Raw genomic sequence first — 26,943 nt, 5'->3', positions numbered from 1 at the left:
GCGAGTTTTGAATTTCATTTGTGATCTGAAACATGAAGTGAGCTTTACTGATCACTTTTTGTCCAACGTCTGTCCATAAACTTTTACCATTTTTGACTTCTTCTCCAAAACCACATGGTTGATTTCAACCAAACATGCCACAAAGCATGTTTTAGTAAAGAGGATTCAAGTTTATTCAGATGAAGTGCCACTCCCTTTTTGAAGTTTAGATAATTAAGAAATTATTAAAAATTTTGAATTCAAACAAACTTGGCACAAATTATCCTAAGGTGAAGGGTATTCATGTTTCATCAAATAAAGATCTATGCTCTCTCCCTAGGGGAGATAATCAAATAAAGATCTATGCTCTCTCCCTAGGGGAGATAATCAAAGATCTATGCTCTCTCCCTAGGGGAGATAATCAAATAAAGATCTATGCTCTCTCCCTAGGGGAGATAATCAAATAAAGATCTATGCTCTCCCTAGGGGAGATAATCAAATAAAGATCTATGCTCTCTCCCTAAGGGAAATAATCAAGTAAAGATCTATGCTCTCTCCCTAGGGGAGATAATCAAGTAAAGATCTATGCTCTCTCCCTAGGGAAGATAATCAAGTAAAGATCTGCTCTCTCCCTAGGGGAGATAATCAAGAAAAGGAAAAAATAGGGTGGGGGTCATTTAAAAATCATCTCAAGAACCACTGCGCTGGAAAAGAATTTACATAAAAGTTTTTGATATAGTTTACTCAAGAATAACAGGGCCATGATATTAATATGCAAGCATTCCCAGAAAGTTCAAATTCAAATTTTTGAAATCATGGTCCCCTGGGAAAGATGGGTCCACAATAGGGGATAAAAGTATTGCCTGGGAACATAAAGGACAACCTTCTCAATACCAGTAGGACCGGGAATATTTGTATTAATTTGACTCCTCCTAGGCACCTGATCCCACCTCTGGTATCCGTGTTTGCCCTACTTTTAATTTTATATTCTTTGTAGGAGTTGTGAGATTGATCACTATTCGTTATCTTCACCTTATCATGCAATCATCCTCCGTTAGTGCAGATTGAAGTTTGTTCAAATCCTGACCCCGGGGAAGGATGGACACAGAAAAGGGGATCAAATCTTTATATGACCATATTGATTGATTGGATATTGTTTTACGTCCCTCTCGAGAATATTTCACTCATATGGAGACGTCAGCACTGCCAGTGAAGGGCTGCAAAATTTAGGCCTATGCTTGGCGCTTATGACCATTGAGCAGGGAGGGATCTTTATCGTGTCACACCTGCTGTGATAAGGGACCTCGGTTTTTACGATGTCATCCGAAGGACTGCCCCATTTAGTCGCCTCTTACGACAAGCAAGGGGGTACTGAGGACCTATTCTAACCTGGATTCCCACGGAACTAGATGACGATGTATAGGATAAATCTCTATATGACGATGTATAGGATAAATCTCTATATGACGATGTATAGGATAAATCTTTATATGACGATGTATAGGATAAATCTTTATATGACGATGTATAGGATAAATCTTTATATGGCGATGTATAGGATAAATCTTTATATGACGATGTATAGGATAAATCTTTATATGACGATGTATAGGATAAATCTTTATATGACGATGTATAGGATAAATCTTTATATGATGATATATAGGATAAATCTTCATATGACGATACATACATGTAGGATAAATTTTTATATGACGATGTATTGGATAAATCTTTATATGACGATATATAGATAAATCTTTATATGACGATATGTAAGATAAATCTTCTCAAGAACGACAAAACTTTATTCATATGCAAACATCACCATTCAAATTGTTCAAATTATGGTCCCCGGGGATAGGGTATGGCAACAATATTCATTGATTGACATCCCTCTCAAGAATTTTTCACTCATATGGATACGTTACCAATACCGGTGAAGGACTTCAAATTTATGTCTATGCTCGGCGCTTACGACCATTGAGCAGTGAGGGTTCTTTAGTGTGCCACATCTACTATGGTGAGGTCCTCGACGGAGGTGTCGCTCGGCCTTGAAACTGGTCGTCGTCGAGCTTGGCTGTGATCAGTCGACGATAGCCGACCCACCGTGCACAGGACCGGAAGTGAGTTAAACCAGTGTAAACGTGAAGTGAGTTAACCCACAGTTACCCGAGTGAATTCGAACTACCGTTGTAAAGTAGACAATGTTACAGTTCTTAATAAACTTCTGAACTGCTTAGAAAGTTTGTTCACAGTCGTAGTCCGCCATAATATGTTTATTTTCAGACAAATAAGTGTCCCTGAGTCAGGTCAATTCAATTACTATCCCAATGATCTAGTTGATCTTTCTCAAAATAAGTCATAACTAAAAAGTAGTTGTTTGGCGGGCTTGTCATGGTCATTTATTCACAATCTATTATCAAGACAACATAAGATCGATATGGCAAACGACTCCAAGCATTAGAAATACCGCCTTGACCCAAGGGTTCTGGAAATAACAGTGCCCCATGAAGATGGCATTCTATGCACAATTCTGCCAAATGAACCGCAATACATATTTTGTGGGTCATCCGCCAACAAAACTAGGCGGTCAATTTTGCATACCCAACTTCAATATCCATTTTACATTCCACATATAATCATACACAAATCATTTGCAAACATGCGACTTAAGCGTTGGCTGTGACAAAACTTAACTAGCTAATAAGAGAGGGATACAACCTGTCAGTAGAGGACAAAACACCATAGAGCATTTCTTAACAAGTATGTCATTACCAAAGTCTGACAACTGTACACCATCTTTGCTGAAAAGGGATATATGCCTATTTGAAATATCCGGCGGATATTTAATGGAGGCCCCACATGCATACTTTACAACAAATGTAGCAAGAGCTGAATTAATTCTAGTTCTCCAATTTTCTCCATTTTCATTGGAGAGACACAAGGTCCAATTGCGTCATGGTAAAATATGAGACCAAACAACTGTTACCGTCTTTGGCATTAATTGTGAAATATTAACCACAGTAAACTTCATGTACATTTGTAAGCCTTTCAAAGTATCATGTGGGTTGCCAATATTATTGCCACCCAATGAATTACGAGAATTTTTTAAATTTCATTTTTATCCATACCGTTTGAATAGAGGTGTGTGGCCCCACCAATTCCAAAAGAATGAGATTTAAAAATAGATGTGTTTATATCAAGAATTGATAAACATTTATTGAGCATTGCTGAAACTGATATTGAGTCAATGGTTTGGAGTTGAAATGAACAAAGAATTTATTGGGCAAAATTGTCTGTTGTATTGCGAGAAATTTGTGCAGTAATCATGACTAATGTAAACAAAATTAATGACTGGGCATGCTTTGGTACTTTTACTAATGAACCCTTATGCATACTTGGAACTTTTGATAAGGAGGCTAACATGGCTTTCTAACAATAATTATTGAACACAATCCCATTGAAGGTCAACCACTTCACCGACTCTTAGCAAGGCAAAACAAAATGCTAACAAATAGGCAGATTGAAATAATGTTGCCTCATATAATGAATGTGCTACATGTGGCAAGGTATTTATAATATGAAACAATAGCTGCAAGGTTATAATTGCTGCGGCACGGTCCTAGACTGGGGTGGGTGGGGGTGATTGACATTGTTATTCTTGACAGACATACAATTCAAAGAAGGATGTGATCCATTACATTTCACACAAATATGCAAAAATCTACAATTATATTTTTCACATACACCCTGAAAGTTGTAAGAGTAACATTTAAAATGTTTAGGGAAATTCTGATTATTGTTTTGTACCGTGGGTTACATATAAAACAGCCACAGTTCAGCGTCAACAGAGCCCCAACTGAGATTTGAATCAATTGATTTTTTCAACCTAAATTGGATGTCATAATCCCTCCAACCAAAGGAATTGGGTGAACACTCTGCACCTTTTCTAATTGTCGTCATGTAACGAAACAAATTTATAACTTGTGTAGAAAGCTTGGAACAATAAATACAGGTAAAAATTAAATAGGCATGCATCAGTCCACTGTGAAATGGACCTAATTTTTTCATCTTTGTACTTTTGTTTAACCTGAATTAAGCCGTCATGATAAACAATATGATGCTGAATTATCTGAAACTGGCTCTCTGATTAACAATTTGTTTAGAGCAACATACTCATTATTCCAAATTTTGTAATGTCTGAGAGACATGAGACCCAAGCGTTGATACTACACTCTGGGAAGGTGTAGGCATATCCATATCAACCTGATGATTTATACCTGATGTAGTGCTAGCTGCTGGTATATGTAACTGTGGCTCCACTGCCTGCTGGGTGGGTACAGATTGTACAGCAGGGGTTGGGGCATCTGCCATCTCATAAACAGGCTGTAGGGGTACTGAATGTGCTAGCAATTCATGGCTGACCATGTAACTTCTTTCTGAAGCTGAGGTAGCTGGCGAATGACGTGGGAATGATAGAGTCAAAGGACGATGCGGAAGCCTGGGTGGTCACCGTGGTAACTACTGCACTATGATCAAGGGAAGTCCTTGCCAGTGGTCGGGTATATGGGCGCTTCGCCTTAGATGCTCTCGTTTTATTGGCTCTCAACATGGTTCATGAAACAAAAGAAACTGCATCATTTTTTTTAATCATTATTGTCATTTCTTTCACTTTTCCAGTTAAGCACAATATATAATTCATTGCGAATATGATTTACTTCTGTTAACTTCAGTGAATTATTTTTGAAAACTAAAATTTCATCTTTCGTTTTTGACAACATGGCTGACCTACCAGGCTGAGCTGATTTTATTCAAAATAAAATAAAATTCACTAAACTTGAATAAAAAGACTAAATTCTATATTAAACAATTCAATTCAGTTATCCTATGTAACATCCGATTAATTTCACAAGCTCATTTTACCTTTATCCTCGTGATGCTTCAGATCAGTTTTCTTAGTTAAATTTCTGGCACCTTGCAGCTTTCTTGTTCACCAGGAAAAGGAAGTTGCACTTGACCATGCCCAATCGCATAAGTATAAAATAATATAGGGTTATTGAACTTATATTGGTGAATATTGGCACGAGTTGGCTGTCAAAATGCACGAGCTTGCGAGTGCAGTTCAATAACCCTTGTCGACTGCCCTATTTCGGTGACTGACCAGAATCGGTGACCTTTTGTTTACTTGTGTGCGTCGTCATTTCCGGGTGTAGATTGCGTCATCAATATTGCCGTAGTGTTTGCAAACATATATAGAGTAAATGTTCATTTTTTCCCGAAAATGAACTACTAGAAAGAGATTACGCAAAAAATCAACACGAGCACCATAATTTACTTATTACTTTTTCAAGCAAACTTTCAAATCAATATAAAATATACCAAAAGTCGAGAATTCTACACTACGTTATTTGGGTAGAATTTACTTTGCCGGTCCCCGGAAGTTTACGCAATGCGCATGTCACGCGACCCACACCCGGGTTGCTATGCAAAAGTAAACATTTCGACGCCATTTTTTCCCGGTGACTTGCAATAAAAACAGGTTCAGATAATGATATTAAATAGCTTACCTTATAACTAAAAATCATCCACACTGTTATTAAGGGTGTTAGTTACATCTGTGAAAGGTAGACTTTTCTTGATTTTTGGAGGTTTGGGGGCTGCATTTGAAAGTTGTGTTTTTGTGTCCGTTATAAAGTCTGATTTTGCTGATTCTGGATTGTAAGCTTCTTTAACAATTTGGCAGAAAGTGATAAATGGATCGATGGATTCTTTTAGAAATATTTTCCTGACACAATATTGTGCAAAGTAACTGCCATACAGTACTTTCTGAGTTCTGTGAGTTGGCAGAGATTTTTTAAGTGCCCGCCAAGTTGATTCGATCGTGTTTGTGTGGGCACCGGAATTCGGATCCACAAAATTAACGCTGTGGTTCACAGTCAAATAATTGAATCCTTCTTCACTGAGGGAACTATATGCTCTCCAACAATCGCTTATGATAGTTGTGCTCGGCCTTAGATGCTTCTTGATTATTGTCACCAGAGTATCTGCAGTTCTGTCTGCCACGCTGACAAAAAAAACAACCAATTTTTGGTATCCCTCTCAATTCCTCCGAACACCCACACCCCGTTCACGTCTTCCTTTGTGATATTCTCTTTTCCCAAATTTTGATTCACCAATTTCAACAATTTTTCCAGGCTCCCCGATGATGTTACTGCAGTATTTTTCCAAATTATACCAATCTGTTATAGTTTTTTGATAAATTTCCAGTTCATGGATTACGAAATCTTGAGCACATTTATAAACCCCCAAAAATGTGATAAAAATTATTTTTTCCAATGTTAAATTGTGATTTTCAAACCAAGATGACTTTCTAATCGATACTTTCCTGTTGCATTTTTTGTTGCTACATCTCCAAACTTTCGCAGTCCGAATACTCCAAAACCACACGGTTGACAAATCAGTCACGAAGATTCAGAATAAGACCTACTTGTATCAGCCAATTAATTATGCTCTCAAAATTATCGCCTATTTTCACAAGATACTTTAAAGTTTCATTCGCATATTTGTTTACATTGAACACATGTTGAACTGTCAAAGTCGTAAATATTCGCTTTGCGCAGAATCGGCGCGTGCGAAATTAACAACGGGGTGCCATTTTGAAGAATCATGTACATGTAAGGTGAAGATAACGAACAGTGATGAATCTCATAACTCCTATAAGCAAATCAAAATAGATAGTTTGGCAAACACGGACCCCTGGACACACCAGAGGTGGGATCAGGTGCCTAGGAGGAGTAAGCATCCCCTGTTGACCGGTCACACCCGCCGTGAGCCCCATATCCTGATCGGGTAAACGGAGTTATCCGCAGTCAAAATCAGTGTGCCAAGAACGGCTTAACAATCGGTATGAAACACGTCAGACAGCATTTGACCAAATGCGAGGTTGTATTGATGAACTAGATCGTTATAACGACTATAGAATTTGCGAAATGCTGACTTCAATCGAGATTGTTGAAACCCCTGTACCATCCACTTGTTTGTCAGTAGCTTACCTCGATTTAAAAAATGACTATACGCAGAACAAGCTCTTGCATATCGAATCAGTTGAGATATATAAACACCACATGCAGGTGATAATGGAATATTGCTACATAAACATGGGAAGTTGACGATGGAGAAGCTGAAATCATCCCGTTTGTCATACAGTTGAGTTGTCAGTTTGCCGTTAATGTCTACTTTCAATAAAATATCTAAGTATGAAGCAGAAGTGGACGACTCTGTGGTGTCCTTTATTTCGAGCTCGCAGGGATATATCAAATCGACATATGAATGAAAGCTATTAATAATAATAATAATAATGTTCGGCATTTATATAGCGCATTATATAATTTGTAATTACTGTAAGCGCTTTAACAATGTAAAATGTAAAACATGATAAGATTAATCAGAGCATAAAATATAACATCCAATAAAATAAAACAATTTAAACATTACGAGTTTATGCAACAAACCAGCCTTTACTTTAAAAAAGAATATATTACAAAATATGGTTATAAGATTTCATAAAAAGATATGTTTTGAGGTTTGTCTTAAAACTTTTGACAGTGCCACACGAACGGATGTCTATCGGTAAAATGTTCCATAGTGTGGTAGCTGTTACATCAAACCTTCGATCTCCATAGGTCTTTGTACGAACGCGAGGTTTTTCTAGCAATCGTGAATTGCATGAACGCAGAGATCGTTTTGGTTCGTACACAGTGATGAGGTCGCTGATATAGGCCGGTGCCAATCCGTTTGGTGCCTTGTATGTGTGTAGTAAAATCTTGTATTCAACACGGGAATCAACCGGAAGCCAGTGCAAGGACACAAGCACCGGTGATATATGGTCATGCTTCCTGACCCGGGCAACAAGTCGAGCTGCTGAGTTTTGGATTGTCTGTAGCCTGCTCAGATCTGTTTGTGGTAGCCCTTTAAATAGTGCATTTCCATAGTCTAAGCGTGATAACACAAGAGAACATACAAGTGTCTTGCAGGCGTCATCATTGATGAAAGAACGAATCCGTGCAATATTCCGTAGATGATAATAACAAGAACGAGAGATGGAACTAATATGATTTTTCAAAGAAAGTACACTGTTTAAGAAAACACCAAGGTTTCGAACACAGTCCGAGTTGGAAATAATGGTATTTCCAAAAGACAGTTGAAAAGATGGTGAAACGTTCGAATGTTTCGAAGTAAACACTATAAATTCAGTTTTTTCTTCGTTTAATTTCAGCAGGTTGATGTTCATCCAAGATTTTATATCTGCTAAGCATTCCTGTAGCCGCGATGAGATAGCATTCCATGTATCTGTAGGTCTAAACACTAAGTATGCCTGGGTATCGTCAGCATAGCAATGATACATGATATGATGTCTGCGGCAGATTACACCAATCGGTTTTGCAAACATTGCATAAAGTCTTGGTCCCAGAACTGACCCTTGGGGCACTCCATATGGAAGCAGAAAGTCCTTAGACTTTACAATTTCTACAACCACTTTCTGACTACGACCAGTTAAGTAAGATTTGATCCATGTAAGTGCTGCACCAGTAATACCAAATGATACCTCCAGTCGCTTAATGAGAATTTGATGGTCTATAACATCAAAAGCTGCTGAAAGATCTAGCATCACCAAGGCAACACAAGAACCTTTATCCAATGCTGTCACAATATCGTGGTGTACCCTTAGAAGAGCTGTTTCTGTTGAGTGACAAGGACGATATGCAGACTGGGCCACGTCATTTAGGTTGTTTGAATCTATATCGTGCCCTATGAGAGCTGATACCACTCTTTCCAAAATTTTGGAAAGAAATGAAAGGTTTGAGAGAAGTCTGTAGTTCCGTAACGAGTTTGGCTCCAATCCTGCTTTCTTTAATAACGGACGTACAATGGCTTCTTTGAAGGAAGATGGAAATATACATTCATTCAAAGATTTGTTCACTATTTCTGCAAAAATAGGTAGCACAAATTCTAATTGTTAATAGACAAAACGTCATCGGTATATTTAAATGTCGAATTGAAGGCCACAGCGAGAGATTTTTTCTTCTCGCATAGAAGTTTTTGAATAAATTCTGCTTCATGTGAATATAGAAACAGGTCAGCTAACAAAGGAGCACAATTCGTGCCCATGAGAATTCTAACAGACTGTTGGAAGACCTGATCACCAAAGACCACGAAGATATTGTCAATGAGGAACTCTAGCATATTTTTTATTTCAACTTCAGAGTACTTGTGCGTGGAATCAGTGTGGTGTTTAACAAAGTAATTTTTTGAATAACTGATCACTAGATATGAATATTTCAGTTTTCCGTTTTTGTTGAAGAAGCAACTGTCTAAGATGTCAAAAAGTCTAGTCTTTAATTCATCGTGAGGAATGGTCGTGTATAGTGTTGAAAAGTCATAGGTTTTAATGTTATTGATTTGGGGAAAATTCTGCGATTTCAAGTTTACTAAAAGTTCTTTAGAATTTTTTAAAATCCACATTTGATTAACACCACTTCTGGCATATGTAGTCGCACAGTAAGTTTGAAGTTTCTCCTTCACAGCTGTTAATATTTTCGTGAGGAGCAAAGATAGGAACTCGGTAGAGCACTTACCGGATCCAGCGATGTATGTTTGTAAGAGTTTTTATGTAGTTTAGGAATCCAGTATAGGTACGGTAACTCGTATTCATTCGACCCATTGACTGAGATATTGAATGTGTCTAAAACTGAAGCATGGTTTTGAAAAATTTCATCCTTTGAAAGGGCAGTTGGAGTATAAGTATGATTACCAAAAGTGGAATTAATGCCAAGTTCGTTTACATATTATAGGGTTATTGATCGTATTTAAAATTCCAGTTAAAAACTATCGTTTAAAACGAAGTTTTTAACATGAAAACATGTCAAGGAATTCAAATTTTGGGTCAAAACCCTGAAAAAACCCACTTATTTTTCAAATTTGGTTATTTTGATTTTAGTATTTAGTTATTTAATTATATCCCTTTTCACTCAAAATACTCCAAAATAGACGAGAATTAATCAATATTGGCAATCTAAGGTGAAAGTGTGCAATATCAGCATGCATTTCTTAACTGTTCAATATTAAACCCGTCATTAATGCATGAAGCAAACTGATTTTGTGAATGGGGACATAATAATGTATGTACAGTACAAGATTTTGTTTAAGTAAATGAATATGATATCAAATACCGTCTCTGTCAGATTTGGAGGACAGTCGTCTGCCATTTTGGCTTGTTTACGTTGTTACGGTAAGGTCAATTTTGAACGCTTATACTCTAATTGTTTCGGACGCACAATGTTCAATAAATTCTCAGGATTATTGAACGCTAACATTCTCTAGATTTTACGCAGATTTTATATTAGACGAGATATCTATTTATTGGCTCTACAATAATACAAGTTATCGTTCTTGCTATAGTGAAATAACATGTGCTAGTTTAATTTTATTATCTATCCGTTCAGGCATCAGATTAGCAGGTGGTGATTCCAATTCTGGCAGGGTGGAGGTGCGTTTTCTCGGGACCTGGGGAACAGTGTGTGATGATCTTTTCGGAACCGATGAGGCTAAAGTGGTTTGCCGCATGCTTGGCAACAGCTGGTGAGTATCAGAGAAGTGAATCTTGTGAACTACAGTGGCGGATTTATAGGGAGTTGGGGGATTCCGCCCCCTCCCCCCTCTTCGTTTTTGGTTTTTTACGACACCCAAACCTATAAATGATGTGGTGACTATAAATGAAAGGGAAAAGAAACAAGAATTTCAGTCAAAAATACATTAAAATTTACCATTTTAGATCTTTCTTTTTAAAATTTGCCCAAGGGAAGGAACAAGAATTTGAGTCAAAAATGCATTAAAGTGCACCATTTTAAATCAATCTTTTAAAAAAAATTCCCGGGGAAAGAACAAAAATTTCAGTCGAAAATGCATTAAAATGCCCCATATTAAATCAATCTTTTTACAATTTTCCGGACCCGTGGGAGGGGGTTAACTCCCTTCCATGCCCTCCCCCTTCGGCCCTTTGGGCCTCAACGCATCCACCCCCTTCCAAGGTATAGATCCGCCACTGAACTTGTTAATATTAAATATATAGTATGACGCTTCCAATCTGAAAACTCTCTATATAAAATGCATGAACTCAGCATTACAACCGAAACAGCGCAATTCAAATTGCTACAACTCTATATTATTTTGTAAAACTCCGAATGCAATGTACGCTTTAGGTTTCAAAACTATGGAGAGGTATCAATCCACAACATGGGATATCTAAAAACGTAGTTTTCGCATCAAAGTTAACGTGTATAAAATGTTGTAGAATGTGGATGAAATCCCATTCCTCACAATACGAGCCATTGGTTGATTGTTTTACGTCCCGTCGAGATTTTTTCACTCATATTGAGACGTCACTGTAGGTGAAGTACCACAAGTTTATACCTAGACCTATGCTTAGCGCTCAGCATTGAGGGTTTTTTTTAGCGTGCCAACGCCAGCCGCGACACGAATCCCCCGTTTTGAAGGTCATATCACAAAGACCCGTGAATTTCATCTCTAAATGCAAAGAGTTTGGAGAAGGAGTAATCACACGGTGGCGAATATTCAATCCTTCCGCCACAAAATATAGTCCCTATCAAACCCTTTCAAAATTTGAAACAAATTGACACAAACATTTTCATTTGGATAGAGTTCAGTAATAGATGTGTAATATGTTTGTACCAATGAGATCAGTATTGAACCAGTAAATACTTAGTTGTAACATCCTGCGCAGTTGTCAGGGACGGATCCAGGAATTGCTGTTACCGGGGGGGGGGGGGGGGGGGGGGGCGCCACGTTATGAGACAGGGGGTATGGGGGCCGCCTTGAGGCCCACAGTGGGTCATGGTGGGAGCTCAGGGGGCGAAGCCCCCAGAAGTTCATGGATTTTACAGATTTTATAGGGCTTGACCAGGGGTCGAAATTAGCGAGAAATACTCGCAAAATGCGAGTACATGTGAAACATAGCGAGTAAAAATAATGGACACTCGAAAATCTTAGCGAGTGGTGATTTACCAACTATGATCGTATCGTATCCGTTTTATACGGTGATGCGCTATTCGCTTTTCTCAAACTTGCACTCTGAATCATACAAACGCTTACATGAACGACCGATTTCAATAACCGTTTTTATCCGGATTTTTCTTTTATGATTTTTTAAGAAACTCGGAGTCAAACAAATGCTTTAGAGATTGGACATCGCATATCGACATGTGCCACGAGTCCTGTTCACCTATAGGGGTGATTAAATTGAATAATTCCAAGTATGACGTTTTTGTTATTCATTTATCTACAAAAAAATATCGGAATCTATGTTTTACCAAGTCTTCCGGTAGTTATTTTTATCAGAATCATGAGAATGTCATTGTCATATTGAGGTCGGGTTGTAGTGACGACACGGGTGTATTTCTCACCGCGTAGACGATTATCAAAAAAGTCATAGGACTCGTGATCGTGCTGCTTATAAAGCCATGAGTCCTGTATTCGCTTTAAAAAATCACTAGTGACAACCCTGATGTGGCATGAAATTGGAAGACTGGATCTAGACCTGCGGTAAACAAGTCGTGGATTAGACTGTTAGAGGTGCGATAATCAAGAGACCTAGACATTGCACCATATGACTTACGTAACTTAGTGTCTTGTCCAAACGCTGCCTCTTGACCCACTAGGCTCAGTAATGATGGGGAAAATCACTGATTGAAAATATATATATATATAAAAAGAGCACTGCTTCATTATTTTCATTTTAGCTTGTAGGTTTTCATTTTAGCCTGTGGATTTTTTACCCACAGGCTAAAATTAGCCTGTGGTAGAAAAAGTTGATTTCGACCCCTGTTGACATATGTCTCCTATTTAGTCATTTGTACTATTTCCTATAATTTTTTAAAAGGTAAAATCAATAAAATGAAGCAACTTTTAAGGGGTTTTCCAAAAACTTAAGTTCTCCCAATAAAGTAATTCAAGGAAGTAAAAGATTTTGTCAATTATTTCTCCGGGAGTGGAAGAAATTATTCCTTCTTTTTTTTCTAAACAAGATACCACGATTTACCTTAAATTTGAAAATTTTAGGGGGGAGGGGGACGGCTGCACCCCGCCCCGCCCCCTTAAATCTGCCACTGGTTGTGCTCTTGAAAAAGCTTAGAGGCTAACTTCCTTTTAAAAAACCCAAAACGTTTGGTAGGTAATTTTTCATAGAAATCCGAAAAAAAAACTACAATCCACATTTCAACTATACATCAAATGGTGTGACTCTTTATAAATAAAATATTTCATCAAGCCCCTTCCAAATGTTCAGATCTAAATCAAATAGTATTATTTGTTTGAGTAATTGATAAAAAAAAAATTAAACTTTGTTTTAAGATTAAACAAATATGATGTCAACAAGTTGCACCTGTGCATACATCGCACACATACCTTGTGTACAGTGCGCATAATAATCATTACTAGTAATGATACTAATAAAAAAAAATACCTACCCTCTTTCAAAACCCTACCCCATATCATTTTAGAATATGATTAAAAATTGTTCTGTTTTGATCTAACCTTTAAGTATACATTTTGTCAACACCATTATGCTATAAATCATAATTAATACAAGGATAAGATATTTGGATATGTTTCTAACATTGGAAAATTTTTAATTTTTCTTTTATATCCACTAAATCTAAATGACTATTTTCAATTTCACTGACACCCAGGACATCAAAGAGAAATGTCCATTATCTTAACATACTACAAGCCTAAACTTACCCGTACACAAGTACTTTGTACACAATAAACTAGCGTCTTTTTACTGCATTATCAGTATTCTCTTACCTTTTCGTGCAGCTAATGGTATTCGGAAGACCTCGTCTGGGAGGTTTTCGTTCTAAAAATAGTTGGCTGCGACAGAAATAGCTCTGCATCGCACCTTCCGTTAGTACTTCGATGATTTTACTTCTAATTCATTATGACAGGGGAAATGCTGTAGCATACGGTAATGCCCATTTTGGACAAGGATCAGGGCCTATTTTCTATGATGATTTAGGCTGCACTGGAACTGAATCAGACCTCTTCAACTGCCAACACAGTCTACTAGGACATCACGATTGTGGTCATGATGAAGATGCTGGAGTGCACTGTGGTAAGTAGTGGAAGATTAAATTGTTTGTTTTCTCGAGAATCATTCATTCATGCCGGGGCATCACTAGCTGTAGTTGAGGTACCACGAATTTGACCTCTTTGTGGCCAGTAGAGCCTTAACAAAGATGGGGCTGTCTTTATCGTGACAAACTGAAAGTGATTTGTTATTACTCTTTTTTCAATTGACAAAATTTTCAAAATGACATCCTTTTTGGTGAAGATTACTTGAAAACAACAGGGCTCATTTGCTATGTTTCATTAAAAAGCTTATAAAGAATACCACACTTTGAACTTTTCCAGAACAACTGGAGCAATTTCAAACAAACCTGACACATAATTCCTTTGATGAAAAAGATTTTTAAAAACGTTATGCTCCTTTCGAAGAAGAGGGCATGTATTGCTATGAAAAAGAGCCCTTCGCTTGACCATCATCAAACTTCATACATAGAATGACCATGATAATTACATGTATATGCCCCACCCCTATTTATTACTATGATTATATGCCCCCACCCCTATTTATCTTTTATAATTATATGTCCCCACACCTAATATGATTGATTGGAAATTGTTTAACGTCCCTCTCGAGAATATTTCACTCATATTGAGACGTCACCATTGCCGGTGAAGGGCTGCCAAATTTAGGCCTATGTTCGGCGCTTATGGCCATTGAGCAGGGAGGGATCTTTATCGTGCTACTCCTGCTGTGACACGGGCCCTCGGTTTCTGTGGTCTCATCCGAAGGATCGCCCCATTTACCCGGACCGAGGTGGACATAATTCTTCAGGTGAACAATGTGGCCCATGGCTCTCCTTTTATTTTGATATCAAGTGTTGGTGTTTTCTATCGACAACTGAAGGAAGTATATAATTTATTTCTTTTCCTTGTTTTGAATTTGTTGTGTTTTATCGATATGCAAAGGATCCTTTAAAAAGTATAATTAAGTGCACTTTTGTGATCCGCCAGCGAGAATAGTGTTCGAGCACGTTACTTTAAATACAGCCGACAGATTTGATCTTTAGTACTTAGTTTCGTTCTATGCACATTCGGGATCACCACGCAATATTAGTAAATAACAAGTCTTCTTTTTGGTTTTCACGTGTTTTATTGTCGGTGTATAAACTTCAACCTTCCTTTTGTGACGGTTTATTTACTTACCTGTATCGCCGATGAAAATACTCACCGCCGTAAATGCAGATTTTAAAGTATACGAAATCCAAACTGGTGCAAGTGATAGCGGGTTTATCAGTTGACGTACTTGAAGACAGACCCCGCGCGTAAAGGTTTTATTTTTTCGTCATATTAAAAACTGTTATAAAAAAATTATTTATTATCTTCTTCGAAGACAGCAATTACAACTGGAAGAGAAAAAAAATCAACATTTTTTAATTGTATATACAATGTAACATAATACATTTTTCGAGCTTGTCAGAATAACACGAGATGTATATTTAGCGATTGTACGAATATATTACGTTAATCTTTTTAGTTTGGATACCTGATTTCTTATTGGTTCCATGAGTGATTTCGTGATTCAAGGAAATTTATTCTCCTATTCAAGACATTATTTACGTTATGATGCTTTATTGAGTTATTACGTCACTATTTCGCGTTGTTTCGCCATTCTGTTGCGTTACTACGACGCGGTCACACCCGCCGTGAGCGCTATGTCTTGATCAGGTAAACGGAGTAATCCGTAGTCAAAATCGATGAGTAAAGAATGGCCTGATAAATGATACAAACGTACCTATTCCGATGCAATTATTACTTCCCTATGACTGGTAAATAATGGAAATTCAACTGAATATAACGAAGTTTGGTTGTAACGAACTGTTTTTCGCTGGGCTTGGAGGTTCGTTATAACCGTGCTTTACTGTATATAAAGGTTCGCTATTACCGTGTTTTATTGTAAATGAAGGTTCGTTATAATCTGTTTTTATTGTATATGGGCGTTTATTATAACAGTGTTTTATTGTATATAGGTGGGTTTTTCTTTTTATAATCGTATTAAATACTGTAAATGGATGTAATGAACTATTGAAGCGATACTGTATATTTCTTATTGGATCAAATTAATCAGTAGTGATATAGTACTGAATTTATGTAATTTGTTTTAAAAGCATAAGTCCGCCTGAAGAAGACTTCCTTCACGCATCCTACAATACGTCCTGTACATACCTGTACCTGTCTACCTGTATCTGCTCATACAACTTCCTGTACACACCTGTACCGGTCTACCTGTATCTGCATGCTCGTGTTCATTGTCTAATAAATGTGTATCCATGTGTGTGTTGTGTTTTCTTCTTGTCTCAGAATTGTTTTTGTTAAAGACACGTCCAGCAATACAACGTACATAAATGCAAATCACCTAGTTCTTCTCGAAATAAAGACAAGACGATATTAAAATGTAGAATGACACAACCAGCCACCATGCTTTATAGTGCTTACATTTGAAATAAGGTATTTCATCATCACCCCCATGCAAGGAAGAGTATAGCTACCTGTCCATGACATAAGTGAATATCTCCCGGACTCCTCTTTTTCAAGTACGTGAGTGCCTATCAAGTGAAAGGTGAAGATAACGAACAGTGATCAATCTCATAACTCCTATAAAGGTGAAGATAACAAACAGTGATCAATCTCATAATTCCTATAAAGGTGAAGATAACAGTGATCAATCTCATAACTCCTATAAAGGTGAAGATAACGAACAGTGATCAATCTCATAACTCTCATAAAGGTGAAGATAACGAACAGTGATCAATCTCATAACTCCTATAAAGGTGAAGATAACAAACAGTGATCAATCTCATAACTCCTATAAAGGTGAAGATAACAAACAGTGATCAATCTCATAACTCCTACAAGCAATAAAAAAAATAGATAGTTGGGCAAACACGGACCCCTGAGCACACCAGAGGTGGGATCAGGTGCCTAGGAGCAGTAAGCATCCCCTGTTGACCGGTCACACCCGCCGTGAGCCCTATATCCTGATCAGGTAAAAGGGGTTATCCGCATTCAAAATCAATGATCACACAGCTCACATCAATTTTATTGGCAAGATTCGTTGTTCATTACGGAATACATTTAGCCTTTTTCATGAATATGATTCAACCAAGCAGTTGTACCATATCACAATGTATATTTTTAAAATTCTTAAATACACTCACCATTAAATAAGTATTCACATAAGCTTTTTACACATTTTGGCATGAAGTACATTCAATATAACGAAAATAGTTGAATTCGCTGTCTATAACTTTCAGTTTATCTCAGTAAATAAATCATTTAGGGATATAACTTCATTATAAGTGAAATAATAATGGACATTCAATATTTTTAGCATAGTCTGTTAAATAATGATATTGATTCATTTAAAATCACAGGGTCTTGCAAAATGCGCATCAAATACACTAATATGCATTAGTAATTAATTTGGAACAGTTTCAAATTAAGGTTAGCATAATATCTCTTTAGAGAATTCCAAAATTCAGAAAATCAAGTATTTTGATAAAAAGAATAACGATATAAAAAGTTAAAAGCTTAACGTCATCTATTCATATGTAAGAGTTATTTATTTTGCATCGAAAGATCTGTGTCTGTGATGTAATCCATTTCTTATGCGCAAGTAACTTATTTTGGCGAGTGTGTACTTATATATGGTGGGCAGTGTATATACAAATCATTTTTTTTAATTCTTAAAAATATGCAAACTCCTATAAGAATATACAAATCACATTTTAAAATTCTTAAAATTATATAAATCATATTTTAAAATTCTTTTAAAAAATACACATCACATTCTAAAATACAGCTTCGGGCAAAAAGATATGTTCTTGGGTCAAAGAAAACAGCAATCGTTTTCGGACTCAGTCAATAATTGTATACTATTGTCATCTTCAACTCTCAAACACACTTATTAAGAAGTAGGTCTACTGCTTACACAATTCGCAAGTACACTTATTAAACAATACTGATAACACAGTTCTGATAAACGGAAAGGCCTTGGTCAAGAAACATATTACCCTCCTCTCTGCAAATGGATCAAACAACCAAACTATATGAAGGTGAAGACAATAAATAATGTTTATTGTTTTCACTAGGGAAGATGAATTACATCGCTACGGTATGTCCATAGAGGATTTTGTAAACACATTTCCAGTGGAAATGTTAAAATTAAAAGAAAAATGTAATAACAGGATTAAATGTATTAACAATGTAAAAAATGGTTCACAGAATACAACCTTTGTAAAGCAATTAGTGGAGGACATAAAGATTCTCTGGGCAACTAATAAATGTACAGTCTAATAGTTTAACAATATTGAAGTATTGTATACTTTATATGACAAAGAAGAAATACATGTACGAGTTTTCAAGACAATATTCATTTTTCCCTTAGAACGGTGATCGTGATCATAGAACGGTCATCGTGATCATAGAACGGTCATCGTGATCATTTCCATTGTAGTATCAGGTTGCAATATTCATTCTGTTCGTTGAGGAGTTTACCTCTGTATATGTTGATAGTGATTTTAAGTAGATACACAAGATGTCACTTTTTTGTTCACATCGTTTATTTCTAATGCAAGGTAAAGATAATAATAATAATAAAAGTACACTTATATAGCGCCTTATCTAAAAATACTCTAAAGCGCTGTACAACATACTAAAATTTACAATTGATAATTAAAAGAAAAACCATAGAATACACAACGAATAATCCTTACACATATAAGCATGAATGCAACATTATGTCATAATGGATAAAAAGTACAAATCAAGACAATTTAAAGTATAAAATATGATGCAAGCATACAACGTCCTAAATATATGAAAAACAAACAAGTAAAACCACTCAAAGGAATCCAAAACACAAATGTGCCCAAAATTCATTAAATCCAACAGTACATAGCTATTTAAAGGTTATAGGATTGACAGAAAAGATGAGTTTTTAACAGACATTTAAAACATTCAAGATTTTTGGCGTTTCTGAGCTGGCTAGGCAGATTGTTCCAGAGTGTGGATGCAGCCTTGTCGAATCTTCGTTCATCGTAGGTCTTAGTTCTGACTGATGGTACAGTTAATAGATTTGCGGTTTCTGAACGCAGGGCTCTTGTCGGATTGTATGGAATAATGAGTTCCGTTAGATATCCCGGAGCCAGGTTGTGGAGACTTTTAAACACATAAAGGAGAATTTTGTACTGGATACGATAATCAACGGGAAGCCAATGAAGATTGATCAGAACAGGTGTGATATGATCGTGTTTTCTAGTCCGTGTAATTATCCTTGCAGCGGTGTTTTGAATTCGCTGGAGTTTGTTTGTGAATTGTTTGTTGATTCCATACAATAAAGCGTTACCATAGTCCAGCCTCGATGTAACGAGAGAATTCACTAGAATTTTACAAGCATCATCAGTTATAAACGGTCGAATGCTGCCTATCCGACGTAGATGCATGTAACATGATCTTGCAACGGAACTGCATTGTTTTTCCATTGTAAGGGATTTGTCGAGATACATTCCGAGATTTTTCACACTTTCAGTATCACAAATGATGTTTCCATCGAAAGTTATGTTGAAATTATTGTTATCGTATTTGCTTCGTTTTGGGACAAACACCATTAATTCTGTTTTGTCTTGATAACGAACAGTGATCAATCTCATAACTCCTACAAGCAATACAAAATAGATAGTTGGGCATATAAAAATATGATCTAAATGGATGCACATCTACATGGGTCCTTATCTGTCCTACTCTCAATTTCGACAAAAGATGCTAACTCCTGGTAGTATGATCATGGCAGAACTTGATATGAATCTTACAGAGGACCAGTACCAACTCTTCTACAGCGCTCCAGAATAGTACTCAATGTTTTGTTCATCTATATCATTATTCTTTGCCGAAACAGTCGTGATTAGTATTGTGGAATTTTGTGTAGGAATAGGAATTTATAGGATTTTTTATAGGAATTATGAGATTGGTCTTCTCCTTTTTATCTAGTAAATATGAAGTCTATTCAGAAAATTTATCATTATGGAAATTGAAAATGAGTACATTTAAGAAAATGTTGACGTATGTTTATCTTTCTAAAAATGACTGGAAAGAAGAGAAGGGTGGGACAGTAACTAAAATATACTATAAAAAGAGAAAAGAAATCTAAAAAAAAAAAAAAAAAAAAAAAAAAAAATGCATTTTGTATACTTTTCATAAAACATATACAACGAATTAATAATTCGTTACAAATGTCTTTTCACTCAGTGAGTCTATCATATAGGTCGTCTGTTATTATTGTATCCATAGAGCTAAAAAGGTGAAAATAACGAACAGTGATCAATCTCATAACTCCTATATGCAATACAAAATAGAGAGTTGGGCAAACACGGACCCCTAGATACACCAGAGGGCGGGGGAAGGGGGGGATCCAGGTGCCTAGGAGAAGTAAGCATTCCTTCTCGACCGGTCACACTCGCCGTGAGCCCTATATCTTGATCAGGTAAACGGAGTAATTCGTAGTCAAAATCAGTGGAAAGACATAAACACCATATACAGGTGATAATGGAATGTTGCTACTTTAATATGAGAAGCTGACGATGGAGAAGTTGAAGTCACCCCGTTTGTCAAAAAGTTGAGTTGTTAGTTCGCCATTAACATCTATGTTCAATAAAATATCTAAGTTGGAAGCAGATGTGGAAATATATGTTTGATATTGTTTATTCACCAATTTAATAAATTTTCGATGTGAATAAATTTCCTGTCAATCGAAATGTAAATAATAAGCACAGGTTCGACTCAATATACAGGATTCAATACCATGTATTGTCAGGCCGTTCTTTATACACTGATTTTGACTACGGATTACTCTGTTTACCTGATCTCACCTGTATGGACTTTGGCCGTAGCGTTTTTTATAGAATTTATTACGTTGATCCTTGCTTGTCATCTTCACCATTATCGTTACCATAATCATTTTATGTACAAGTTATATATGTTACTGCTGTGTGTCAAATCGACTCTGAAAAATAAATGCAACAATTATAGCGTTTTGTTTTCTAAACGTCATCGAAAAGAGTGAAGATAGCGAATAGTTATAAATCTCAATTCTTATCAAGAGTTGGGCAAACACGGACTCCTCGACAAACCAGAGATGAAATCGGCAGTTAAGGAGGAGTAATCATCCCCTGTCGACCGGTCACATCCGCCTTATATAGGATAGGGCAAACTCTATGAGGTGGAATCATATATCGAAGATCTAAATGTCGAGTTGATGGTGATGGCAAGAATTTTTTTTCTTCTCGTGGGAATTCTGCCTCACAAGCACAAAAAATATTTCAACTATTAAAGGAGCACAATTTGTGTTCATGGGGATTCTGACAGAAATGGGAAGACGCGATCACTAAAGACGGCGAAATTATTGTCAATGAGGAACTCCAGCATCTTTAATTTGATATCGACTTCAGAGTAATGTTTAACAAAGTAAAATTGAACCTATATTAAACCAGAGGTTAAAGAAGTTGTATCTGAGCATTGACCATGCAACATTTACAAACTGTAAATTGAGCAATAATCTGTCTTATTTATATTGGCTACGCAAGGTCACGTGATTCTCGGTCTGCTGTTTTGTCAATCTAATTAAAATCAGACTTCTTAGATCCGCGCCGTATACTCTGCGATTGTGAGCGTATCCTAGGATCTGATTTTAATTAGATTGGCTGTTTTGTTTACGTAATGACGAATATAATGAATTGGTTGGTTGTATATTATTTAAAGTTCCGCTCGAGAATCTTTCACTCATATGGAGACGTCACAATTGCCGGTGAAGGGTTGTAAAATTTAGGCCTATAGATGCTTGGCGCTTACGGCCTTTGAGCAGGGTTACTGAGGACCTTTTCTATCCCGGATCCTCTTGGGACTTCACTGATTTGACTGATAATGAAATACAGAATGAATTACATTATAGATGAAACGCAGGGCAGAAACACGAAAAATGTAATATTGATTATTTATTAGATATTATGTAAAACTATGTTTTCTTTTGAACTAGTAGATACCTTTAAACATGTACGCAATCACACTGCCTTGTTGAAGGTTCAGTCTGTGACTCCGGGCAGCAGATCCGTTCTCGGGTCAAAGGAAACGGCTGTAGTTCTCGGACTCCGACAATAACTGTATAATGTTACAGTAAAAAAAACAACATAACGTCACGATTCAGCACGAACGACCGTGAAATAATTGGGTTGAAATTGTAGTGTTTTAAAGTCCATGCCAATCCACTTTGCAATTACATGTACATGTATCATAACCAATACATTAGGTATCAGGTGCAAACATGCGATATTTTCCGAAAGGCACCGATACTTGTATTATAAATCTTCAGACAGATAATTGAATAGCATAACCCTCACAAACAATTATTGTATGTCACTTCACAAAAAAAAATAAATAAATAAATAAAAAAAAAAAAAAAAGCTACAACAGATTTTTGAAGAGATCATTATTAAATTATTTCTGTGCATTAACTTTTCATAGATAATTTGCAATAAACAGGAGGAAGTCCGTTTACCTCGTAATACAGCATACAATACACCGATGCATATTTTGACAGTATTTACCTTTCTTCATTTGTTTTTTTTTTTCTATGTACAGTGATAAGGTGATGCGGGGTACCACTATTATGTCACGTAGTTCCTTTCTAAATGAAATCAATCAACAACAAAAATTATCTCCATCTATATTAGATTCGCATGGCTGAATTCGTTACAATGTCAGTTTTTGATCTCTGGGTGGCAATTTCGAAGTAACTGTTTGAAGAAATTCATAATCTTAAATGCATTCTTGAGGGGTAAAACCTGGCAAATTTTGAAACTTTGGTTATAGTTTGCTACATTTCCATTTGTATAAAATTCCCAGCGTCTCATTCCTCCTTAAGATCGATGCACTACTTTATATTGACGAAATTATTGTTGAAAAAGATGTTGTCCTTAGTACTGTAAACTGACAAGGACCACGCTGAACACTAAACAGGATTACAATTCAGTTATTTTAATCTAAAGATTCCAGTGACGTAAATTGAAGGTAAAATCATGACGACCTTTCAAAACATTTTTAACATTAATATTCATTACAATTGTTATGATACATGTAATAGCAAAGCGGACTAAGATTCACTTCAAATACTACAGTTTTCACGGTCGTCCGCGCTGAATCGTACCTGTCCTTTTCCTTTGTGACGTCAAATGTTTTTAGACTTCATCAAATCTTATCTTTTCGTGTACATGAATTTCTGAGTGTCACTGCTACAATGGGAAAGGTCAGCAGACTGTGTTCATTACACGATGACAGACGTGTACGTCCAACAAAAAAGTTATTCAACTCCATTTTGTTTGGACAACATAAATTACAGTAAATTAAACGGCCGCGGTGGTCTAGAGATTAGAGCGTTCGCCCCGCATACGGAAGGCCGGGGTTTGAATCCAGGCCGCGACAAACCAAATTCGTTAAAACAGGTGTGACAGTCTCAGCATTGATCATGAATAAATGTCACGAGTCCTCCTTAAGCCCGGATGTTCCATGTCATAATACATGCGGTCACTGCGGCACGCTAAACAACTCTCACTGCTCAATGGCCGTAAGCGCCAAACATAGGCCTGAAGTTGAAGCTCTTCACCGGTGTTGGTGATGTGTCTATTTGAGAGAGACGTTAAACAAGATAAAATCAAGCAAATACAGTAAATCACATTTCCAAAATAGCAAAAGTGCGAATTTGCTAAAAGTGCTGCTTAAAGTGCTAAAGCTGTACTTTCGGAATTGGACAGACTCCCGGTGCATTCTAGCGTGTAAGGAATACCTCCCTGAGGAAAAGTTTGTTTTCTAACATTGCCCCCCCCCCCCCCCCCCCCCCCTTGTAAGTCCATCTGTAAACAAACTAATTACATTAATTAGTTAACAGAATTTTGTGCAATCTCTCTCGCGCTCGGTTATATCTGCATCATGTCCAGACTGTACACACCTACTAAGTGGATGGAGCATTGTCCAGTAAAATGACCGAATCTATAAATTTGCTTTCTGGGTATAGTACACAAATGCATGAATTCAACAAGAGCGAGCGTGCAGAACTATATAGTGGTGTATTTCTGCCACGATCATTCATGTCAACATGCAATATGATTACGATGACAGGCCGGGCGCGTAGCTGGCTATACGCAAATACGCAACTGCGTACACATCATGAGAGGAATGTCGGTCAATCCGGCCCTAAGGTCAATCCGACCCTAGTCGATCCGGCCCCAAGTCATTTCGGCCAAAATGACCGTAGTCAGTCCGTCACCATATACGTTTTATAGATATTTTCTGTTTATGATTTATGTAATGGGGTGGCAAGTACATTTATGTTTTATAAATGATGAAACATTGTTTAATATGATAAATAAAAAATGTATTAATTCATCAAATTTCAGTTAAAGCAATACAAGTTAAATTAATTCAAAATAAAAGATCAAATAGAACAACATAGACAATTTTATTGACAATTAATTCATTATCAAAATTTCATTTGAGTGGCACGTTTGCTATTTATTATTTTCTCATACTTTTGATACTCAAAATTTACATGATGTTATATTTTAAAACAAATGAAATGTGTAGGTATGAGGATTATATTAGTCATACCGATAGGTGTTAGTATTGGTGCAGACTACTGTGATAGTTGAAAGTACCACCAGTTAATTACAGCTTGCATTGCTTTAACATATAACAATTATCACTTACAAATTGAAAAAAGAAGAAGATATAATGAAATACAAATTCTAGAACTCTTAAGTGTCTGCATCCGTAGTGTTCCAAACAGATAACGTACACGTCACGCACAAGTACATGTTACAAACAAATCTTTAATCTAAATCATGGTTATAATCACTACAAACAATATAATTATATTGATGTTTGGATGAAAATTATAGCATTAACTGTAAATAAGAGGACAGTAATAGCTTTATAAACCTTGGGGCCGGATCAACTGGGGACGGAACGACTTGAGGACGAAGAAACGACTAGGGGACGGATTAGTTTTGGGGCCGGATCTCGAACGACCTGTTACCTCATGAGAGAGAGAGAGAGAGAGAGAGAGAGAGAGATTTGCCGTTTATTTGTGCCTCTAAGAACTGCATCATATACATACATACATGCATGCATGCAACATAAATACATACATACATACATACATACATACATATATATATATATATATATACATACATATATATATATATATATATATATATATATATATATATATATATATATATATATATAGTCCCCGTTTGTAATCGAATCAGCATCATAATGTCCATTCAATCAAATTTAGACTTCTACCCTTTTTTTAACATTTCAAATCATTAACATCATATCGAATATCACTTTGATGTACACATCATACATGTACAGTGTACATGTAGTTGACGGGTTATGAAATTGTTTGTTATACCAGTAACACCATGAACATTTACCAGTCAAAACAACGCCAACAAAAATTCGTAAAACGAATCCTCAGTCAGTACACACGGAGAGTTGGCATCATAAAATATTTTAGAAAATAATTTCGTGAATTCTTTGGGGTTTGACATCATGATTGCATCTTGAAATGATGATGTCAGATACTTGTGTTAGTAAGTATACATTTATAAATCTTTAAAAAGGTTAGTAATTTGCAAGTCAACGTAATTATCTTGTTTGTCAAGGCCATACTTTCCCCGCATGTTAATACATACTAAATGATACTTCATCTCACGCATGTAGGGGCAGAAATATGTCACCATACTCAGCAATTAGATTTTCTTCAATGCTATATATATGTTTAATTAACATCAAGATTAATATCATGTAGTTCCGAATGCTTAAAATTGATTAATTCAGATTACGCTCGCCATTGCTTAACTTGCGAGATCAACATAGTAAAAACTTATCAATTAAGTCCAAAATCTCTATCGATTTGAAATTTGTCGGGTTTCTATCAAAGGGACTGACTGACGATTTTACCCAAAATTTTGTTTTTCACTTTTAATGATCAAAATCTACTGTCTAATGTGTTTCAAAGATTTCACAAGAAAATTAAGGTGATACATCATCACAGAATCTCATTTTAGAGAGTTTATTATTTGTTTTGTAAACATTTAGATTGCGGTATGCTATTGTTTACGAAATTTTCAAAAGAAATGGATATCGATCTAAGTATTATTATATTTTTCACATTTCAAGCATTTTTGGGGTGAAATGTGTCATCTAAAAGTTAAAATTTGTTATTATGCAAAATTAAGATGTATTATATTGCAAAATCAATATTTCACTTGTTTGTTTGTTTCCATAAAAAGACTCGAGTCTTTGTTTACATAACACATATTTAAGGCTAAAATATTACTTTTATTCTTGCATTCAGAAGGTCAAAATTTTGACTGTCAACATTAAATGAGCTATATTTCTAATGCTTAACATCAAAAATGAAAAATATTTTTATCAAAAATCGTGAACCAGTCCCTTAAATTGACTGCCCCTGTCGAAGGCCTCTCACGATGACTGGAACAGTTTACCAGCTCTGTCTAATGAGAGAAAACCTTGATTTCTTTGTTGAAAATTATTCAAAATTAAAACACAAAACAGCCCACAAACGCACCGAAAAATAAGAAGAGATAACTACAAGTGAAATAAAACATAATGAAAATTTCACATAAAATCCTGAACCATGAAATAAATTGTGAAAAGAGAAGTTTTAAGTTTATCGCTTAC

At 36.2% G+C, this 26,943-nt stretch overlaps 1 protein-coding gene across 1 annotated transcript; it reads left to right on the top strand.

The window, feature by feature from the left end:
• Positions 1 to 10,197: 10,197 nt before the first annotated feature.
• Positions 10,198 to 16,456, top strand: LOC130048749 (deleted in malignant brain tumors 1 protein-like). Its single transcript, XM_056145792.1, has 4 exons — positions 10,198 to 10,270; positions 10,374 to 10,620; positions 14,004 to 14,170; positions 16,290 to 16,456. The coding sequence occupies exons 1-4, from the start codon at positions 10,198 to 10,200 to the stop codon at positions 16,292 to 16,294; spliced, it is 492 nt and encodes a 163-aa protein (XP_056001767.1). The 3' UTR covers positions 16,295 to 16,456.
• Positions 16,457 to 26,943: the final 10,487 nt, after the last annotated feature.

This window comes from Ostrea edulis, chromosome 7 (genome assembly GCF_947568905.1).
Source record: "Ostrea edulis chromosome 7, xbOstEdul1.1, whole genome shotgun sequence".
NCBI classification, from domain to species: domain Eukaryota; kingdom Metazoa; phylum Mollusca; class Bivalvia; order Ostreida; family Ostreidae; genus Ostrea; species Ostrea edulis.
The sequence above is the reverse complement of the archived record's forward strand: the minus strand, read 5'-3'. Positions and strand labels throughout refer to the sequence as shown.